The sequence below is a fragment of the Cervus canadensis genome, chromosome 3, assembly GCF_019320065.1.
Source record: "Cervus canadensis isolate Bull #8, Minnesota chromosome 3, ASM1932006v1, whole genome shotgun sequence".
Taxonomy (NCBI): Eukaryota; Metazoa; Chordata; class Mammalia; order Artiodactyla; family Cervidae; genus Cervus; species Cervus canadensis.
Window position 1 is genome coordinate 45,481,414 of NC_057388.1, and position 18,538 is coordinate 45,499,951.

Sequence of the window (18,538 nt, forward strand, 5' to 3'; positions counted from 1 at the left end):
TTTGATATTTATTGCCAGATCACTTGTATTTGCACTTATTTACATGCTGCCAGCACTGTAAGAATTACCATTCACTCTATTGTAAACACTGCCTTTTTTGGTTCTGTAAATTTAAGAAGCGAAAAAAAAAAGAATTTTAATTTGTATTTCAATGATAGTATGATCATATTTTCATATACATTCAGTTTTTAAAAATGCTCGAGACAAGCAATCTAAGCAACATAGAGCATATACTTAGAGAAGCAGACAAAATCATTACTTGGGCTGCCATTTTGAATTGATTAGACCCTAGTATAAAAGAGTAAAAAAATTATAAAAGGCAACATTTGGTCTTCACAACATTGCATTGTAAACCCTGAGGAGGGAAAACAAGATAGAAAACACTACCTTGCCACCCTTGAGTTCATACTGCTAACGTGGTGATATAAAAACAAATTTATTTTTTAAAATTCCAAGGTCTTGCCATAACAATCCCTCATTCTTTTAACCTGGATCAGGAACTTCCAATACAATGTCATATGGCCACGGGCCACTGGCTGCTTCCTTTTTGAAGTGGAATGTTTTTATCTTTATGACTTTTTCTTGTATCTGATATTTATGCAAAAATGCCATTGCCTCATTGACGTATGTGAAACAGGTACCACAAGTGACTTAGAAATTCCAGATTTGTAAAGAATGTTATTTTTCTTTTATTCTCCCCTCTTCTTAGCCATGGATGTGCAAGCATTTGAAAGGCTTTTGGGACCTTGCATGGAAATTATGAAAAGGAACATCGCTACCTATGAAGAGCAATTAGTTGCCCTGTTTGGAACAAACATGGATATTGTTGAACCCACTGCATGAAGTAAAAGTATTGGAGCAAGAAGACCTCTAGTGACAAAATTACACAGTAGTGGTTAGTCCACTGAGAATGTGTTTGTGTAGATGCCAAGCATTTTCTGTGATTTCAGGTTTTTTCCTTTTTTTACATTTACAATGTATCAGTAAACAGAATAGATATTTAATAGTCAATAGGCTTTAACATCACTTTCTAAAGAGTAGATAAAAAAAAATCAACATACTGATAAAATGACTTTCTACTCCACAAAATTATGATTTGACTGAAAGATTTATTCAGATGATTGTAATATATTGAAAGTATCTGTGTTTAAGAAGATAATTAAAGGATGTTATCATAGGCAATGTGTATTCATTTTGACTTACTCAGATTGATGTGTTATGACTACACCCGTGTAAAAGGGAACTTGGCAGTGAATCATGCTATACAGCATGGCATCACATTCTTTTTACAACCCACTATATATAGTAAGTACAATTTAACCATTTTTTGTTTTAATTTTTCTGGCTTGATAAGTTATATGCTGGCTTTGGCCTATTGGTGAAATGGTATAAAACATCATATGCAATTTTAAAACCTTTTATATTTTTGCAATAAAGTACCTTTTGACTTCTTGGGTATAATGTCAGTAACTACATACTCCAGTGGTTTAAGGACAGGCAGTTTAGTCATTACAACAACAGGAAAGCGTCTTTAGAAGAAGGGTCATTATTTTCCTCATAAAGCATCTATCTATGCTTCCTTTTTTCATTTTTGCAGTTCTCTGTATTTGTTTTCTTTAAAATTTTGACAGTTAATGTCACAAATATTTTTAAATGCTCTTTAAACTTAATTGTTGTCTTTTAAAAGCCTAAGATCTTATTATATATGCTAAAAAAAAAAAGTCTCCTATACCAAAAATATTTGGGGTCCTTATCAACATGCCCATAGATATTTCTTTGTTCTTCACTAGGCATGTGTAATAAAATCCTTGCAGACATCTGCTCCCATGGGTTTCCTCCAAAGTGGGAGAAATAAATTCTTTTAAGTAAAACATATATAAGGATAAAAAGGAATTTCTGCCCATTCCAAGTATACCATTAGGCCTCGCCACTTGCTTTAATGCAGACTCTCAACTGCATTCATTTCATTCTGCAAATGCAGAATGAACTCAGCTGAATAGATTTTTGTTGATACTTGATAATGCTTATTATCCTGCTACATAAAATGAATTAATTATATTCCACCAAAGCAGTATACTCTCACATGAGTTCTAGGACTACGTGACCCCAGTGTCTAGAGACATTAATTCTAACCAGTTGTTCCCTTATAAATCAGCGATTTCATTTTGGGAAATATGTTTCAAAGAAATATATACATGGGTAAAAAAATTCTTTGGCTAGTGTGGTCTTATTAGAGAATGTTTCTGGTCTTGCTTGTATAATGAAAATATACATGATAAGATACGTGAATTGGATAATGTATATATAAGAAGTATGTAAAGTATACCTTCAGCCACATTTTAGGACAGTTTTAACTACTTTGCAAACTTTCCCACGGGAAGAGAGCTTACTGCGTGCAGACTTGTTTTCTATAATATTTCAGATTTTAAAAGTCATGTCTGCTGAACAAGAAAAAACACAAAGAACCCCAAATTCCTGGTTCATCATTCTGTATTTTCAACCTCCTTCACTTTTTCAAGTTACCTATTTTGTTGCATAAGCTAATTGTTAACTACAAATGCCTGTTTAATAAAGAACTCTGACCAAGGCTGTAAATGCCAGTTACATTATTTTCAGTATTGTTGGTTATATTTAAAATTTCCTTATAATAAAGCACAGTTTTATAATAAAATGTTATTATCGAGGTGTTTTTTTTTTCTTGTTTCTTTACTGTGATTTCCATAGTGCACATTATACTATGTGAAATGCATGACAGAGGTACGGCATATGTGAAAAGAAAGGTAAGATCTGGGCACTTTGCAGCAAGAAAGTGTGGTTCTGTAGGACAAGAGGTTTTTAAAAATCTTAACCATTGGTTATATGTGATATAGATAGTTGTGATATGTTGCAGACTCATCCAGCCATTTAGAATAACCAAGTAAGTTTGGATAACTAGGGAATGTATGTGTTAAAGTAATTAAAACCCCACAAGTTTGAGTTGGGGATGCCACTGTTTAATCACTAACCAAGAGTCTTTCTGTTTGGAAATTCTCTGTTGATGTCTCATTCAAGCATGCTTCATGTATGACTAAGAATTCTGGGAGGACTCTCAATTTTAATACAAAGGTGCTTTTCTTTGTTTTATATGTGTGTGTGTGTGTCCTGTTGATACAAACTAGGGCTTGGTGCGTATAAACATAAAACACTACCTGGGACACATGCTGTGTGAATGTGTTTGGTTTCTTCTTACAAACCTGGCTAGCAGACTCTTTAAAATGCTTTAAAATTCTGCAAGTGAAACATACAGCATGAAGCAAGGAACTTTGGATTTTATTACAATATGTAGGATTAAGTGCTGAGTCCTTTTTCTTTCTAAAGCATCTTTAAAATATGAATATAATTTTTCCTAATTTTTTTCAAGAAATGTTACATTTCCAACAAGGACTAGATGGGCTTTGGCATTCTTAAAGAACATTAATAATGTATAAGCCTAGAGTGCTAAGTAACACATCTGGATGAGCTGTACTATCCAGCTTAAACAACTGGAAAAGAGTTTCAAATCTAAATAAAATGTTAATAACTAAGGGAGAAATAGAATTACTAACACATGTGGCAGAAAATACATAAGGGAAAAATAGAATAATAAGGAATGCTGGCTTCTAAAATAAATGTGTGAGGTACAGCCTCATGTTGAGTATCAGAAAGAATTCTGATAAGAAACTGGAGCAAGAGTTGAGACAAACTCTTACCTGCTCCAGGATACTTTTCAAGGCGGCAAAACTGGTTGAGCAACTGAAACTAAACAGTTGTTAGTAAATAGTCTTTACGGGTATTTAAAAAAAAAAAAAAAAAAAAAAACCTTGAAAGTAAAATGAATTACGGAAATGAAAGGAGTAAGGTAAACCAGGTGTTTGTGGAGGACTTGTGTGCCCATTAGTCACTACAAGAAGTTAAATCACTTCATTTGTGTAAGTGAGAAAAATCTATGACTCCACCAAAATCATTTACTTTGTGCATCCATGGCAGAACTCATGGGCAATCGTGATTCTCTTGCTTCCCCCCTGCAATTCTTGGCTTCATACTTCAACTGGGGAAAAAGAAAAAAAAAAAAAAAAGCCCCAAACAGCCTAAAAGTTGAGAGATATATTTATATTTGGGGAATTTAACTGAGGACTATAGCCTGGGGAAACAGCCTTTCAAATAACCCTGAGGGACTGTTTCAAAGAGGTAAGGGAGGAGCCAGGATACACAGGAGTTTTTGCTGAAAAAGACGAAAAAAAAAAAAGTAGTCAGATATCAAAAGATCACTGCTAATCACACACAAAGAGAGATATTTCAAGTTAAAAGATTTTAGTGGTTTTCTGTGTGTTGGGGTTTACAAGAGTCTTGGTTTATTGAAATTACTGCTTTGATATGCATGTTAACCATCTAGGGCCAGTATTATCCTGTTTTTTTTTTCCATCCTGAATTCCTCTCAGGGTGCAGGCGTGACTGCAGTGGCTGCTGGCTTGAGGGCAGGCAACATTTGGTTTACTGAAATGTTTATTTTTGTCCACACTCATATTCTCTGAATAATGATGCAATTGAGCCTGGTATATAGACAAATGTGTACAGAGTTTCCAAGGAAGACTTTTTTTGACCAACAGATCTGGGTCTTTCTGTCCCTTTTTATGCTTTAAGTTTGTAAATTTAAAGTTGCTAAGGAAATCCTGGAAAGGAAACGTTTATATATGGAAAGATGTGATGGTGGACCTTACGGAGGTAACTCTCTCTGCCATAAAAATGAAGTGCCATCTCTTAGGTGGTGTTCCCACATTTTGATTTAACCACAGCTTGGGTCTTGCCATCTTCCTGAAAAACTCAAGCCACTGCAACATGTAAATACATGAAATGTTTTGTTAGTACCAATTATAAATGACTTTAAAGTAGATGCATTTATTACTCTCAGTTGTGAAACTAAGCAGGACCTGGGGTACAGAAACCTTCCCTGTCCTGTTTCTTGTTTGTAGGAAAAAGCTTCAGCTTCCTAGACCTTTCCTGATTTTCAGAGGGCAGATTCAAAGTTACTCATTAGGGAAACAAAGGAATGCCAAAAGAAAGGAAAAGCAGTGAAGAAATAACAGTGCAGAGGAAGGGCAGGATTGTGGTTTCCCTTGAAGAGGTACATTCATAACCATCTGATCCATCTCTGAGTTCTGCAGGAACTAAGGCGCTCACGCAGGGGGAGGAGGGTAACTTCAGGCTGAACCCAAGATTCCTGTTACCTCACCGCCAGCAAATCAGTGGAAAGTCACACACCCTGTGTCCTCCCCCCAAATCTTGCCCTTAGACACTCTTCCCTGAACCCCACCAGGGAGTTTGGGGTTCTTTGAACATGAGGTGCCCATTCTCCTTGCTTGGCCTGCAGTAAATCTAAACCTTTCTCTGCTCCCAGCCCCTTCGGTCTCACTGTGCATCAGGCACTTGCCTTTGGGAAAAACTGGAAAAAAATGGTTTTATTCCCCAGGCACCAGGGGGTTAGGGTGGTTTAGTTGTTAAGTCTTGTCTGACTCTTGTGACCCCATAGACTGTAGCCCGCCAGGCTCCTCTGTCCATGAGATTTCTCAAGCAAGAAAACTGGAATGGGTTGCCATTTCCTTCTCCGGATCATCTTCCTGACCCAGGATCAAACTTGGGTCTCCAGCATTGCAAGTGGACTCTTTACCTACTGAGCCACCAGGGAAGCTCGATGAGTTGGAAATGGACTCTGAAATAACAAAAGCTGCCTTCACTTTTGACTGTAACCACCCAGAAATGGAACCCCCATTGTCTTATATTTCACATGATAAAAGCTTACCAAGTAGAACCTTTGAATGAGTTCATGAGCGGTAAATATGCTCAGGCACAACCTTGGATAAAGTTGCTTCTAACTGCTGATTTTCCATCTCTGCCCTAAACCCTACCACGGTCACAGTCCTGCTGAGGAACAAGAGAGTGAGTCCTGGATCTCTGAACTGCACTGCCGCTTTTAGGTGGAAGGCTGACATTTAATACAAGTGAATCTCTCATTACAAAATGACTGTATTCTTGAAATGTATACAAATGACATTTTTAAAAGCCAAATAATTAGGAGAGGTGCTCACTATAAAGACATCTTTGGCAAGTCTTTTCTTTCTTAATTGCTTTTCAAAGCTGAATCGAAATATCCTCCACTTTTTTATTACTATAGTGCGCATTATGATATGCTATGTAATTTGAAGGAACTAGAGTGTATTAATTAGACAAATATTGCCTGCCTTTGTGTGACTGGTACATAAGGGAATCAAAACGAATTACAAGATAGTTCTTATGAGAGTAAGATGATATCTGTTCTCAAAAAAATGGTTATGAGTAGACACAGCAAGTGATACAAAGCATACGGAATCTATATTTAATGGGGTCAGTGTTTAAAGCAACTTATGACATACAAAATAACATATCTATTAATAAAATGTATCTTCTTATTTCCTTTTATTCATCTGTTCAGCAGGTATCTGATATTTATTGACTGCCTGGGCAAAATGATGCATATGATATGGACCAGACAAAAAGATGCATAAGAAATATAGAAGGAAGAAATAATGTGAATTTGGAGGGAGGTAAATGTAAGAAAAAAAGGTTAAGTGTAGCATATTTAAATGGCTTGCTAGGTGGCTCAGTGTAGTCGTGAAGAATCCGCCCATCAATGCAGGAGACAAAAGAGACACAGGTTCAATCCATGGGTCAGGAAGATCCCTTGGAGGAGGAAGTGGCACCCCATTCCAGTCTTGCCTGGGAATCCTACAGACAGAGGAGCCTGGTGGGCTACACTTCATGGGGCCGCAAAGAATCAGACTGAGCGACTGAGCACACACCACACATTTAAGTACATATTACTCCTGTGAACTTAATGGCTTTTTATCTAAAACTAGCTACCTTGGACTGGTAACTAAAAGAAAATACACAGAGAAAGGCCTAGCATACCAAACAGACATGAGAGAAAATGTGTCGAAATTTGTGTTCCATTTCCTAATTTGAGTACTTGACTTCATTTGCTTGCTCACCTTCTAACATTTTGAACAGCAATATTTTAAATATTTAAGCAATGCCATGTACTTTAACTTCTATGTTTCTTAGCCCAGTAGTCATTGGTATGCCAACTGTGTTGGAATACAGTAATTTCACCCCTAAATAAGCTTTATCAAGTTTTTAAAAAACAAAATAGAATTGGATGTTTTCTTATGAAAACAGAAGTATTTTACAAATTGCTGAAGACATTTATTTTGGATGACAACTCGACATATTTGTGCATAGTGTATGTGGCATATGTATGTGTGTATATGGTATTTGCACTGACCAGAAGTATATTTAAAGAAAATTTTATTTTTGAACTTTCTTTTGGTTACAGCTTGTAGGATTTTCATTCCCTGACCAGGAACTGAACCCACACCCTTGGCAGTGAGAGCTTTGAGTCCTAACCAGTGGACTGCCAGGGAATTCCCAAAATTGATTTTTTAATGTCAGTTTTATCATGGAAGTATGTTATGAACAAATGTTCTTTAGTATATATAAAAATCCCTTACAGGTTCAGTCGTGTCCAATTCTGCAAGCCTATGAACTGTAGCCCATCAGGCTCCTCTGACCATTAGACTTCCCAGGCAAGAATATTGGAGTAGGTTGTCATTGCCTTCTCCAGGGGGGCTTCCTGACCCAGGGATGGAACCTATGTCTCCTGCGTCCCCTGCATTGGCAAGCAGATTCTTTACCAGCCAAAATATTTTATATTATATAAAATATAAATGTCATTTTATATTTTATCATATACAAATAATAAGTAATTGGTAAAAAAATTATATATATTTCAGTGAAGTAGAATTTAGATATGTAAAGAATTCTGAGGAGATCTTACTGGTTTTGTACTTTGATCTTTGTTCTGGCTAAGTTGGCTGGTATTCTTAGTCACCCAAAAATGAATAGTGAGGTTCCTGTTAAATATACATAAGGTGCACAAGGTAAGCATTTAGCTTCCCAGGAGAGTCCAAAGATGGACTAATTGTCCACTTAAAGGTACAGAGATTCTAACACTGACATTTAATCAGTTATGACTGAACTAACTCAAGAGAATTTTACTCTTCTTTTTAGTGACATGGACAAAAATGAGAGTATGTGAAAATATTTTATATCTTTGTATCCATATGAATTAGCACAGTGGTCAACCAATAGTAGGAACTAAATAGGTATTTCTGAATGAATGGATAGGAAAACCTTTATAGTGCTAATAAAAGATAATCTTTTCTAATAATGTACAATAGCTCAATCTGAAGGTGCTATTCTTCCTACCACTGTGTTGACCAAAAAAAAAAAAAATCTCCACTAAGGCTTTTAGTAAACGCTTTGAAATAGAAAACCTTTTAAAATAAGGTTCAGCCAAAACCAGATCTCATGGTTCATGCAATGTGTGTGTGCTGGGGGGTTAGGGCGGGGGGGAAGGTGTGGTACCAGCTCTTGAGAGTTCATTTTTTGGGTGGTAGGAAAGGTTTTTAGTCTCCTGGAGGGAGCTAGTCATTAATAGCTCAGATTTTAGTTTTCAATGATCAAGTGAACTCCACGGATTTTTCTTTTTGTCAGGAAATTAAACACTGGAGAGTTCATATTTTCAATTTTTCAATCTGAGGCGCAATGAACCGCCACTATAAAAAAAAAAGTGAAGAAAGAAAATAAAAATACACAAAAGAGCAGGGCCACAGTTGAATCTTGGGGTCACTCCATTAATCTCTGAACTAAGATAAATACAAATATTGTCCTTTTTACTCGGGGAACAATTTAGGCATTTTATTGGCCCTCTGGATTATTTTTAAGAAACAAAAGAATAATTTGATTACTATTTGTGAATACAGAATGTGCATCTTTGATCACATGGTAGGGAGGACTATTCTATAAATAATTCCCTTTAAGGATTCAAACAGGGAATCCTTAAAACAATTTGAAAACTTGATTCAGTACCAGAAAGTTACTTTGGATTTCCATATTTGTTCCGTGTGTTTCAGATTTAAAAATTCAAGAAAAGTAGGGATTTTTAAAGGAATCACCAGCAAGGATTTAAGGCTCCTTTCCAAAAGTTTGACTTTATAGATTTCTCTCTAGTATGTTTTCCTCCTCTTAAACATACATATAGTGATCTAAAGGTATAAAACCGAAAACATAGCTTAAATGACTAAACACTAAAAGTTCAAAGGGGAAAAAGCTTAATAATGCCTTTGTAATGAGAATGGTAAAAACATCAATTATAGATTAGGAACTGGACAGCCTTGTTTAAAATGAAGGTAACTATAAAGCCAGAAAAGCCATCCTCCTCCCTTGAGTCAGAGAATTCGTAACTTAAGGAGGAACTCCTAGTTGGAAACGAAGTAGGAAGACATTCTTTCATCAATGGGTAGACCTCTGGAAGAGGAAAAATGGTTAAACAGAAACTCACCAGAGAAACCCTGATAACGATTCACAAATTACATCAGTTTACGTCACACATTATACCCCTCCGTATTACCTTAAACAACGAGTAAGCTGGTCAATACAGAAAACATCTTTTTGCCTTTCCTCAATTCCAAAGTCAACAGTAATGACCCCACCTCCCGCTTCAGTTTTGTAAATTGTCCAGACCTTCGAGCTTCTCTCTCATTGTTCATCCCCAAGCCTCTCGGTGCCTGGCACGCAGCCGGCATTCAAAAAATCTCGGGTGAACTGAACAGAGTCGGCAGAGAAATTTCAAGCTGCTGTCCAGGGAGGGGTGAAGCCAGGCTCAGGATAAAGGACTGTTAAATCTTCCCGCTGGACCCCAGCACCTCCTTTATTATCCCTATCATGCCTGGGGCCGTGATTTCTGGGTGACTGGGTCCCCCTCGAGGCAGCACTGCTTCCGCTTGTGCAGTCATCTCCTTCCCCTCGCACTAAAACAATGCCTTGGCCTCTTGCCAAAATCTGAGCCGCAAGCGACTCTGGCTGTTTATGGCCCGGAATGGGTGCTGCGAGAGGCTTGAGGCTGCTCTGAGTGCTAGCACAGGCCCAAAGGAAGAGAAGAGGCAAAAGCTTTAAAACACTCCCTTCCTCCGCCCCCTCCTTTTTGTCCCAGACACCAAAACAAACGAGCTGATACACGTGTCCCTATGACTCTTGTTTACTATCAAGACTGCACCGTGCACGCACTTCTGGGATACGTAGTCCAACCCGTTCCTCCGACGTGCAGTCCCGGAGAGAAACATAGCCAGACCCAGACTACGAACCCACAATCCATTTCGGGGGCACTGTTTGGCTGGGGTCCCGGGAGTCTCGGCAGCAATCCAATCCGAAGCGCTCATCCTGGTGATTGACACCCCGTCTTCCCCAATAAATACAACACAAAAGTCAACACAAGCCCGCCCACCGAGACGGACCACGGTACCACCCAATAGGAAGGAGAAATGAACGAATGGCAGTGCCGCAGGCCAATAAGAAGGCGAAGGAGCGGGGCGGAGGCTCAACCCCCCGGGGGTTTGAGGGGAGGGGGAAGACGAAGCTTGAAAGACTTGGTAATGGCGACGGGTTTGGTAAGTAGGAAAGTTTCGGTGGAAGACTAAGAGCGGCGGCAGGAGCAGTAACGCGCCCCGGGGAGGCCGGCGTCAGTTGGAAAGGGGATACGCGAGTTGCTGGTGGTGTTGTCGCGGCCGGGGTGGCCCGCGCCGGGGCAACTTCTACTCCGCGGCGGGTTTGTTGTCTTTCTGTTCGGGAAGGGGTGGGGGCGGGGAAGGGAGGGGCAGGATCCCGAGGGTATCTGGCGGCCGGGTGAACTCGGGTCGGCTCTCCTCTTCCTGACGGCGGGGGCAGTTAACCGTCCGTTACCGGCCTGCGGCGAACCCACCGGACTGGCGCTTCCCGCGAGCTCACCTGGGCTTCGCGTTGGCGCGGTCCGTGGGGGTCTTGGGGCGGGGGCTGGGAGGCGTCTGCGAGGACGGCGCTCTGGGCCGGGTGGCGCGGTGGGTGGCCGCGCTGGGTGAGGAGATGGGGCGGGCCTGAGCGGGGGGAAGGGGGCCGACGCGACTCTGGGGCTGCCCAGGAAAGTTTGACTTCAACTCCCCGCGAGTGGGCGGAGGGTCGGAGGTTGGCCCGGGGTGGGCGCCCGGCCGCGGGTGGAGGACTCCTGTGAGGCGCCGCCTCTTCGGGGGCCGAGAGGGGCTCTGGCCGAACTGAGAAGCTCGCGGAGCCCTTGGGCCCCGGGGCTCATTGTTACGCAGTTCGAATGAATGGACTCCTTGGCGCCTGCGCGGTGGAGTTGAGCCGAGGGGAAAAACAAGCCTGGAGTCCAGGCTGCGGTCACATGATGGGGGGAGGGGAGGGGAACGCGATGAATGGCGAAAGAGGGTGGGGGATGGACTTGGCGTGAACCGGGAGGCACTGCCTCTGTGTGACCGAGATCGGGGCTTGGCAGGCGGTTTCAGTCTCCGCCTTCCAACCTATGCTGCTGCCCCAGGCGGATTAAAACAAAAAAGACAACTAGCGAAATCGACTGTCGGGGCCGGGTTTTTGTAGTTCCTTCAAACGCTGCCTGTTGTCTAGAGGAGTTCGCTCGCCGCCGTGCATTCTTTTGAACACATCACCTAGAGTGAATTCTTTAGTAGGAGTTTTCAGCAAGAATCTTTTGTAAAGGGAGCTCTGACTGCGGGGAAACACTCGAGAGTCTTTAATTCTGGGAGCCAATGATGCTAAAGGGAGGAGGTTAAAAGTCAGTTGTGTATATACCAGGAAGTGTTGGAGTCCTACCAGCAATTCCGACTGAGTGTATAGATTTATTTCCCTCTAACTAGCAGTAACAGGTGATTCCCTAACAATGATTTAGTGAAATTAAAGTTACTTTTGGATAATTAGAATAGTTGTAACATTTGTAAATATTGTTCTATTTCATTCTATTGATAATGATCTACATTTGTGATGTACTGCTAGTTCTTTCAGTCTCTGCTTTTTGTTGTTACTGTTTCTGCTGTTTTCCGATTTAACTTGCTGAGTACTAGGGTCAACTGTTGAATTTCCACGATTGAACTACTCAGTTCTTGCTGAGTAGGTAATAGTTGACAAAGTTTTAAGGAAATTTGAATTATATTCAAAAGAATTCAATACACCCAATGTATTTTAGAGCTGTTTTATACTTTTGAGAAAGCCAAAACAAAACATTTAAATTCTAAATTGACAGTACATTATTTATAGAGTGAAATTTTTATTTCACTTCCTGGTTTCCATTTTACTTAGTTTTATAAGCGCATTTACTTATTAAAAAATTCAAAGATTTTATTTATTTGGCTCCCTGGCCAGGCCAACCAAGGATCAAACCCTTGCCCCTTGCAGAGGAAGTGCGGAGCTGGAACCACTGATCCCCCAGTTACCTTTTTCAACTTAGAAAAATCTTCCCCTTAGTTCAAAGTTACCTTCTCCCGGGATTTCCCACAATTTTCCATGTTTCACAATGCCTGCTTCTCAGACTTCAAAAATGGTACTAACACTTTAAGAGTTGTTTCCTCCACTGTATTTTAATTTTTTCGGACCGTTTCCTCACTAACCAAATGACCAGTGATGTAGGCAAATAACCTGGGCTTTATGAGGGAGGAGCTAGCTGGTCTCCTGTATTTCTATTTGAAATGAAAATATTAGTACTTTTTTTTTCTGCCGTAAATTATCTTAAGTTAGTACCATGTTAATGGAACGATGCCAGGTATTTTACATGTATTATCTTTTAAGTATGAAAGTGAATATTTACCTGGAATGAGAAAATAAATCACACCAGATATTTTTAAGTTGACAAATACTTTATATATCACAAAATTCAGGAAAAATGATATTCTTTTATATTCTTGTTTGTGCCTAACTCATCAACAGTAATCACATACCTTCATATTTTGACCTGCATTTACTTTGGTATTTCATATCATAGTTTAAACTGTCATTTTCTGTAAATAGAAAAAATAATTTTCTTCTCTAACGTTACTGGTAGTTTAGAGAAGCTTTTCTCACAGGGTGTTACACGTGAGGTGAAGATTCCCGTGTTTCACAGTGACTTGTCTGCGTACTGTTTGCACTGACGGCGCTCTTCAGCAGGTTTACAGACGGCTTTAGTGGTGTGTGCGGTGTTCTCTCCTTCAGGTGGCAGTATTTTGTGTCAGATCAGCAGAAAACGAATAAGAACGTCTATAGATGTATTTAGCACTGGGCAGCAGTGACTGAGGAGAAGGCATTGGCAACCCACTCCAGTGTTCTTGCCTGGAGAATCCCAGGGACTGGGGAGCCTGGGGGGCTGCCGTCTATGGGGTTGCACAGAGCCAGACACAACTGAAGCGACTTAGCAGCAGCAGTGACTGATAAGTTAGGGGAATGCTTTGGAACCATTAAGAGGGTGTGTCACGTAGTGTCTTCAATACTTCGGATAATTATGATATAGGTAGATACAGGTAGACAGGTAGACTGGTCCCATTTTACAAAAAAGAAAACTGAGGCATAGAAGTTAAATGGTTCATAGTCATATAGCTTTTCTAAACTACTACCAGTAACTGTAAAATATTCAAGCAATTAGAGAAGAAAATCATTTTTTCTATTTTATATATAGAAATGACAGTAAGTGATACTCTACAATAACATTTTATGGAAAGAATACCACCCACTATTGGGATGTGCTTTTTTTTCCCCCCTATTAACATCACGGCAAACTACAGTTGTAGAAATCTCTCTGAAAGAACTGCATAGAGGCCCTCAACTGCTTTTGGTGTAGTTTGTGTTTAATCTAGTTTGTTATGGAGGTTCATTTTAGCTTGCAATTGCGTAAAGTAAATAAAGTCACTCAGTCGTGTCCGACTCTTTGCGACCCCATGGACTGTAGCCTGCCAGGCTCCTCTGTCCATGGGATTTTCCAGGCAAGAATACTGGAGTGGGTTGCCATTTCCTTCTCCAGGGGATCTTTGTGACCCAGGGATTGAACCCAGGTCTCCAGCATTACAGACAGACACTTTACCGTCTGAGCCACCAGGTAATACATTTTAAATACCACCTCAGTTTCTCCTGTTAGAGATGTAACACAATTGCAAATTAAACTTTCTTCACCTCCTTCCCCCAAACAGTTGGCGCTTCATACAGAAGTCCTTCGGGATTATGGGAGGCCCAGAGAAGATCCTTTTCCTTTTTCCAAAATGAGGATGAAAAGATAAAGATTCAGGGAAGGACAGGCACTTGAATGTAATTGAAATTAGATGTCTAATCTGTGTTGGTCTATATCTTTTGTCCTTTTTCTCATTTTGGGGGGTGGGAGGGGGGCAGGAAAAATGGTCTGATTGAATCATCAGAGCCCTGTTTTCCTCATCCAGAATATTACTGTTTTGAGGGGGTTACACCGCACACCATGTGAGATCTTAGTTCCCCAACCAGGCGTTGAACCCTTGCCCCCTGCAGTGGGAGCACAGAAGTCTTAACCACTGGATTGCCAGGGAAGTCCCTCCTCATCCAGAACAGTACTTTGTTCTGAGCTTTATATGATTTGAAGTTTATACAAAATTAGATGAAGTATGTGGAAATGCTTGGCAAATAGCAGGTAGGCATTTTATAAAACCTAATTTCCTTTTTCATTCACTGAAACTCGGTTATTTCTAGTCATCTCTTCTTTTCCTTTTATTGAGATTTTGTGGATATTTACTTCTGAAAGTTTGCAAAACAGATGGAATAGGGGTGTCTCATCTCCACCCAGTAAAAATTTGTAACATTGACCGTGACATTTCAGAGTACAACTGCTGGAGAATTTTAGTCTTTTTGAAAATCACTAGTCTAGTGAGAATTGACATGTGCAGAGATAACTAAAATACAGTATGTGAAGTCGCTCAGTCGTGTCCGACTCTTTGCGACCCCATGGACAGTAGCCTGCACCAGGCTTCTCCGTCCATGAGATTTTCTAGGCAAGAGTACTGGAGTGGGCTGCCATTTCCTTCTCCAGGGAATCTTCCCAACCCAGGGATCAAACCCAGGTCTCCCGCATTGTAGACAGACGCTTTACCGTCTAAGCCACCAGTGAAACCCTAAAACACAGTATGAGCTATGTCAAATCCTACAATACCAAAGCAGTATACAATAGCATGAATGAACAATAGTGTTAGCTCTACCAGGAAAAAGTTGAAAGAGAAGCTTGTTTCTCAAAATGAATGTTTTAATTGGTGTGATGTGAGGAGTTATTTTGAATATGGATTCTCTGGTGTTCCTTTACTGTATCAGAGGCTTTGTTTCTCCCAAATAGTTTGCCAAAAACAGGCAAAAAACTTACATTTGGTTTGAATTTTGATTTTGTGTGTGTTTTTTTTTTCCTCGAAATAGCTCTTGTGAAATCAGTAGAGGTACCTTGAGATTAAGCGACCTACCTCAGATTACCTTTTTCTCTTTTTTTTTTTAAAGAGAAAATGGTCTGATCTTCAAGTCTGTTGCTCCTGTTTACCGTACAGGTTTAGAGAAGGAGAATCTCCATCTCAAGACCAAACTTTTGATAGCCTTGAGCAATAAGAGGTACAAACAGTGAGAGGTACAAACACAAAGAACTCAAGTTCAACAGATACATGTTTGATACTTTTGTTGTTTTGAAACCAAAATGTTTTTTCCAACTTCATTTAAGGTGTGTTGTGATGGGATGTTGGTAGATTACTAAGAGTGCTGAAGAGATGCTAGAAGTTGCAAGATGTGAGTGCCCTGTGAATGGTAACTGGGCACTTGGGACCTGCTGAGGGAGAGAACAGACCTAGCTGGGAAGAGTTCTGCAGGCAGTGGGACACAGCAGACTAACTGCAGCTCTGCTGAGGAGGTGTACATGTCCAGTGCAACTCTGGGAAAAAGAAATTTTTCATGTTTGAGGTGGCAGCTTGGACTGATTTATGCTGATCACGTCTGTGTGTGAAACATGTCCAGTAGATGTTCATATGAAATTTGAGTCATTAAATTAAATCGTGTCGTGTATCCTTAGGATGTCAGAAAGTTTTCTATGGAAAGGGTTAAAATCAGCTAAACTTAATATTAGCTGTGCCAAGAACCCACATAGAATAACTAGTTCTTTCTTGTTGGGGCATTACTAAATGAGGAATCTGCACTGATAGTACCAATTACTTATTTCATGGGGTAGGGGGAGCGCCTTGCTGCTTTTCTGGAGGGAACTTTCACTGGGGGGCCGTACTTCGCCTGGTTTTTTTTTTGGGGTGGGGGGTGGCCTTGCCCTATGGCTTGTGGGATCTTAGTTCCCTGACCAGGGATTGAACCCATGGTCCCTGCAGTGGAAGCATTGTCTTAACCACTGGACCACCAGGGAAGTCCCTCATGAGGACTCTTGCAAAGGAAGCTGGGAGTGAGTAGCATAGACAGAAATTGGGAATGTGAATATATTATGCTCTCAAAACACTCTCCCTTAAATATTTATTATAGATGTTCTTGCATACTCATTGTGTTTCAGTATGATTTTTTAAAATAGACAAAAAATGTTTGAAGTATAGTTCTGATTATGTTAGACTTCTGTTCAAAAATTTGCAGTGGTTCCCATTGTTTGCTAGTCACTATGATAATACTGGCCACTCTACATTGAGAGTTTGCTCTTTTAGGTACCATTATAAGCTTTTGACATTTATGAGCTCACTGAGTTTTTACAACCTATGTAGGTGCTTTTATTATTTCTATTTTATGAACAGGGCATGAAGATTTTAAATAAATTGTCTAGGGCACATAGCTGGCAAATAGCAAATAAATAAACTCAGGAGCCTAGTTTCAAAAAAACAAAAAAAAAGCGGCAAACCAGTTTTCCTAAACTAGAATTGAAGATTCTGACCCCAGTCTACCTTCCAGCCTTATTATTGACAACCAGGAGATATCCTAGCCTCTGTCTTCTATGTTCTTCTGATTTTATCCAGTACTTTGCTAATTCTGAGTTTGCTCATGTGAGTTTCTCTCACTAGGAGCCTCCCTTCCTTCCTTTTTTACCCATTCATAGCCAAGCCCTGGCTCCATAGAACTGCAGTCGTTTGCTTCTGTCTTTCTACTCAAGTGTAGGTTCCATGAGATTCATGATAAACTGTTCATCATTGAGTTTCAACATTATACCTAGTAGAGTGCCTTGTACATAATATGTATTAAGTGACTGAATATATTATACATATATACACACATACACACATATGTTTAGATAAAAAAGGAATATGGCAGTCATTTTTAGCCTGCTGGTTCTCCCACTGCACCAGGAGTTTGTTTGAATGAAAACAGGTAAAAACCAGTGCACAGGATTGTATCTCAGTTCAAATAAATCACATGCTCTGGAAGGCAGGGCCTGGGCATCATTGGTTTGAAGCAGACATGGTCCTGTGTGCCACCAGGGTTGCAGATCACAGATCAAGCTAAGTTTGCTGAGCTTTTGCAATGAGAAAGTGGAGGCTCAGAATCAGGATTTGGCCACGTATGCTTGAGAACTCAATTTGCGTTATTAGCCACATCTCTTGTGGCCACCAATTTTGTAGGAAGCTGTTTGTTATACACTAGCATATTTGCTGTAATTATATAAGACTGTGATTATTACATAATAGATTGTACTTAACTTAAAAGTGTTCATTTCTTGGGAATGCCTCAGACATCTTTTAGATAAACTGTTATTTGCTTAATGGTATGATCTGTGACTTTTACTGAGATGTGTTGGATAATTTATCATATTTTGCAGGGAGGAAATTACCAAACTGAATAGCTAGCTGTCTGGCTCCTATTGTTAATTATTTTCAGTGACTGTTCTGTTTAGGACATTAAGTATCCAAAGTATGCGTAATATTGCCCTATGTCAGTCTAGGGATAAAAATTTTTTAAAGATCATTTTACTTTTTTTTTGCTCAGTTTGTTTCATCTTTACAACTGCTCTGGGAAGAAGAGAGAATAGGTGACATGAGCCCTGTTTCCATATGGAGATACTGAATTAGTGAGAAGCTCAGTCATTTAGGTCATAGATTTAGTAAGTGATCAAGCTGGAATCAAACCCATGTTTCCTTACACCTAACCCAGTGCCCTCTTCACTACTCCATAGTATGTCTTACAGTTTATATTGTGTAAGGCTCCAAGTGTCCAGGAAATGAGTCATATTTGAGGAGTACAGGCAGCAAGCTGAAATAAAACACTGGAAATAAAGTAAGGCAATGGTCAGTTTAGCTGTATGTGTCAAAAGCCTTCAGTTCAGTCGCTCATTCGTGTCCGACTCTTTGCGACCCCATGGACTGCAGCACGCCAGGCCTCCCTGTCCATCGCCAACTCCCAGAGTTTACCCAAACTCATGTCCATTGAGTCGGTGATGCCATCCAGCCATCTCATCCTCTGTCATCCCCTTCTCCTCCAGCCTTCAATCTTTCCCAGCATCAGGGTCTTTTCAAATGAGTCAGCTCTTCGCATCAGGTGGCCAAAGTATTGGGAGTTTCAGCTTTAGCATCAGTCCTTCCAGTGAACACCCAGAACTTCCTTGCAGTCCAAGGAACTCTCAAGAGTCTTCTCTAACACCACAGTTCAAAAG

The 18,538-nt window shown here is 40.1% G+C and overlaps 2 protein-coding genes across 4 annotated transcripts in view; both read left to right on the forward strand.

The window, feature by feature from the left end:
* Positions 1-2,671, forward strand: part of PRKAR2B (protein kinase cAMP-dependent type II regulatory subunit beta) — a 104,879-nt gene extending 102,208 nt beyond the window's left edge. The window contains exon 11 of the mRNA XM_043463046.1: positions 710-2,671. Coding sequence (XP_043318981.1) covers positions 710-843 — 134 coding nt within the window. The 3' untranslated portion in view covers positions 844-2,671. The remainder of the gene's footprint in view (positions 1-709) is intronic.
* Positions 2,672-10,470: 7,799 nt separating this feature from the next.
* Positions 10,471-18,538, forward strand: part of HBP1 (HMG-box transcription factor 1) — a 29,822-nt gene continuing 21,754 nt past the window's right edge. Inside the window, exon 1 of one of the 3 annotated variants that reach the window (XM_043463039.1) lies at positions 10,471-10,556. In XM_043463039.1, coding sequence (XP_043318974.1) covers positions 10,542-10,556 — 15 coding nt within the window. In that variant the 5' untranslated portion in view covers positions 10,471-10,541. The other 2 variants (XM_043463040.1, XM_043463041.1) reach the window with 2 other exon arrangements.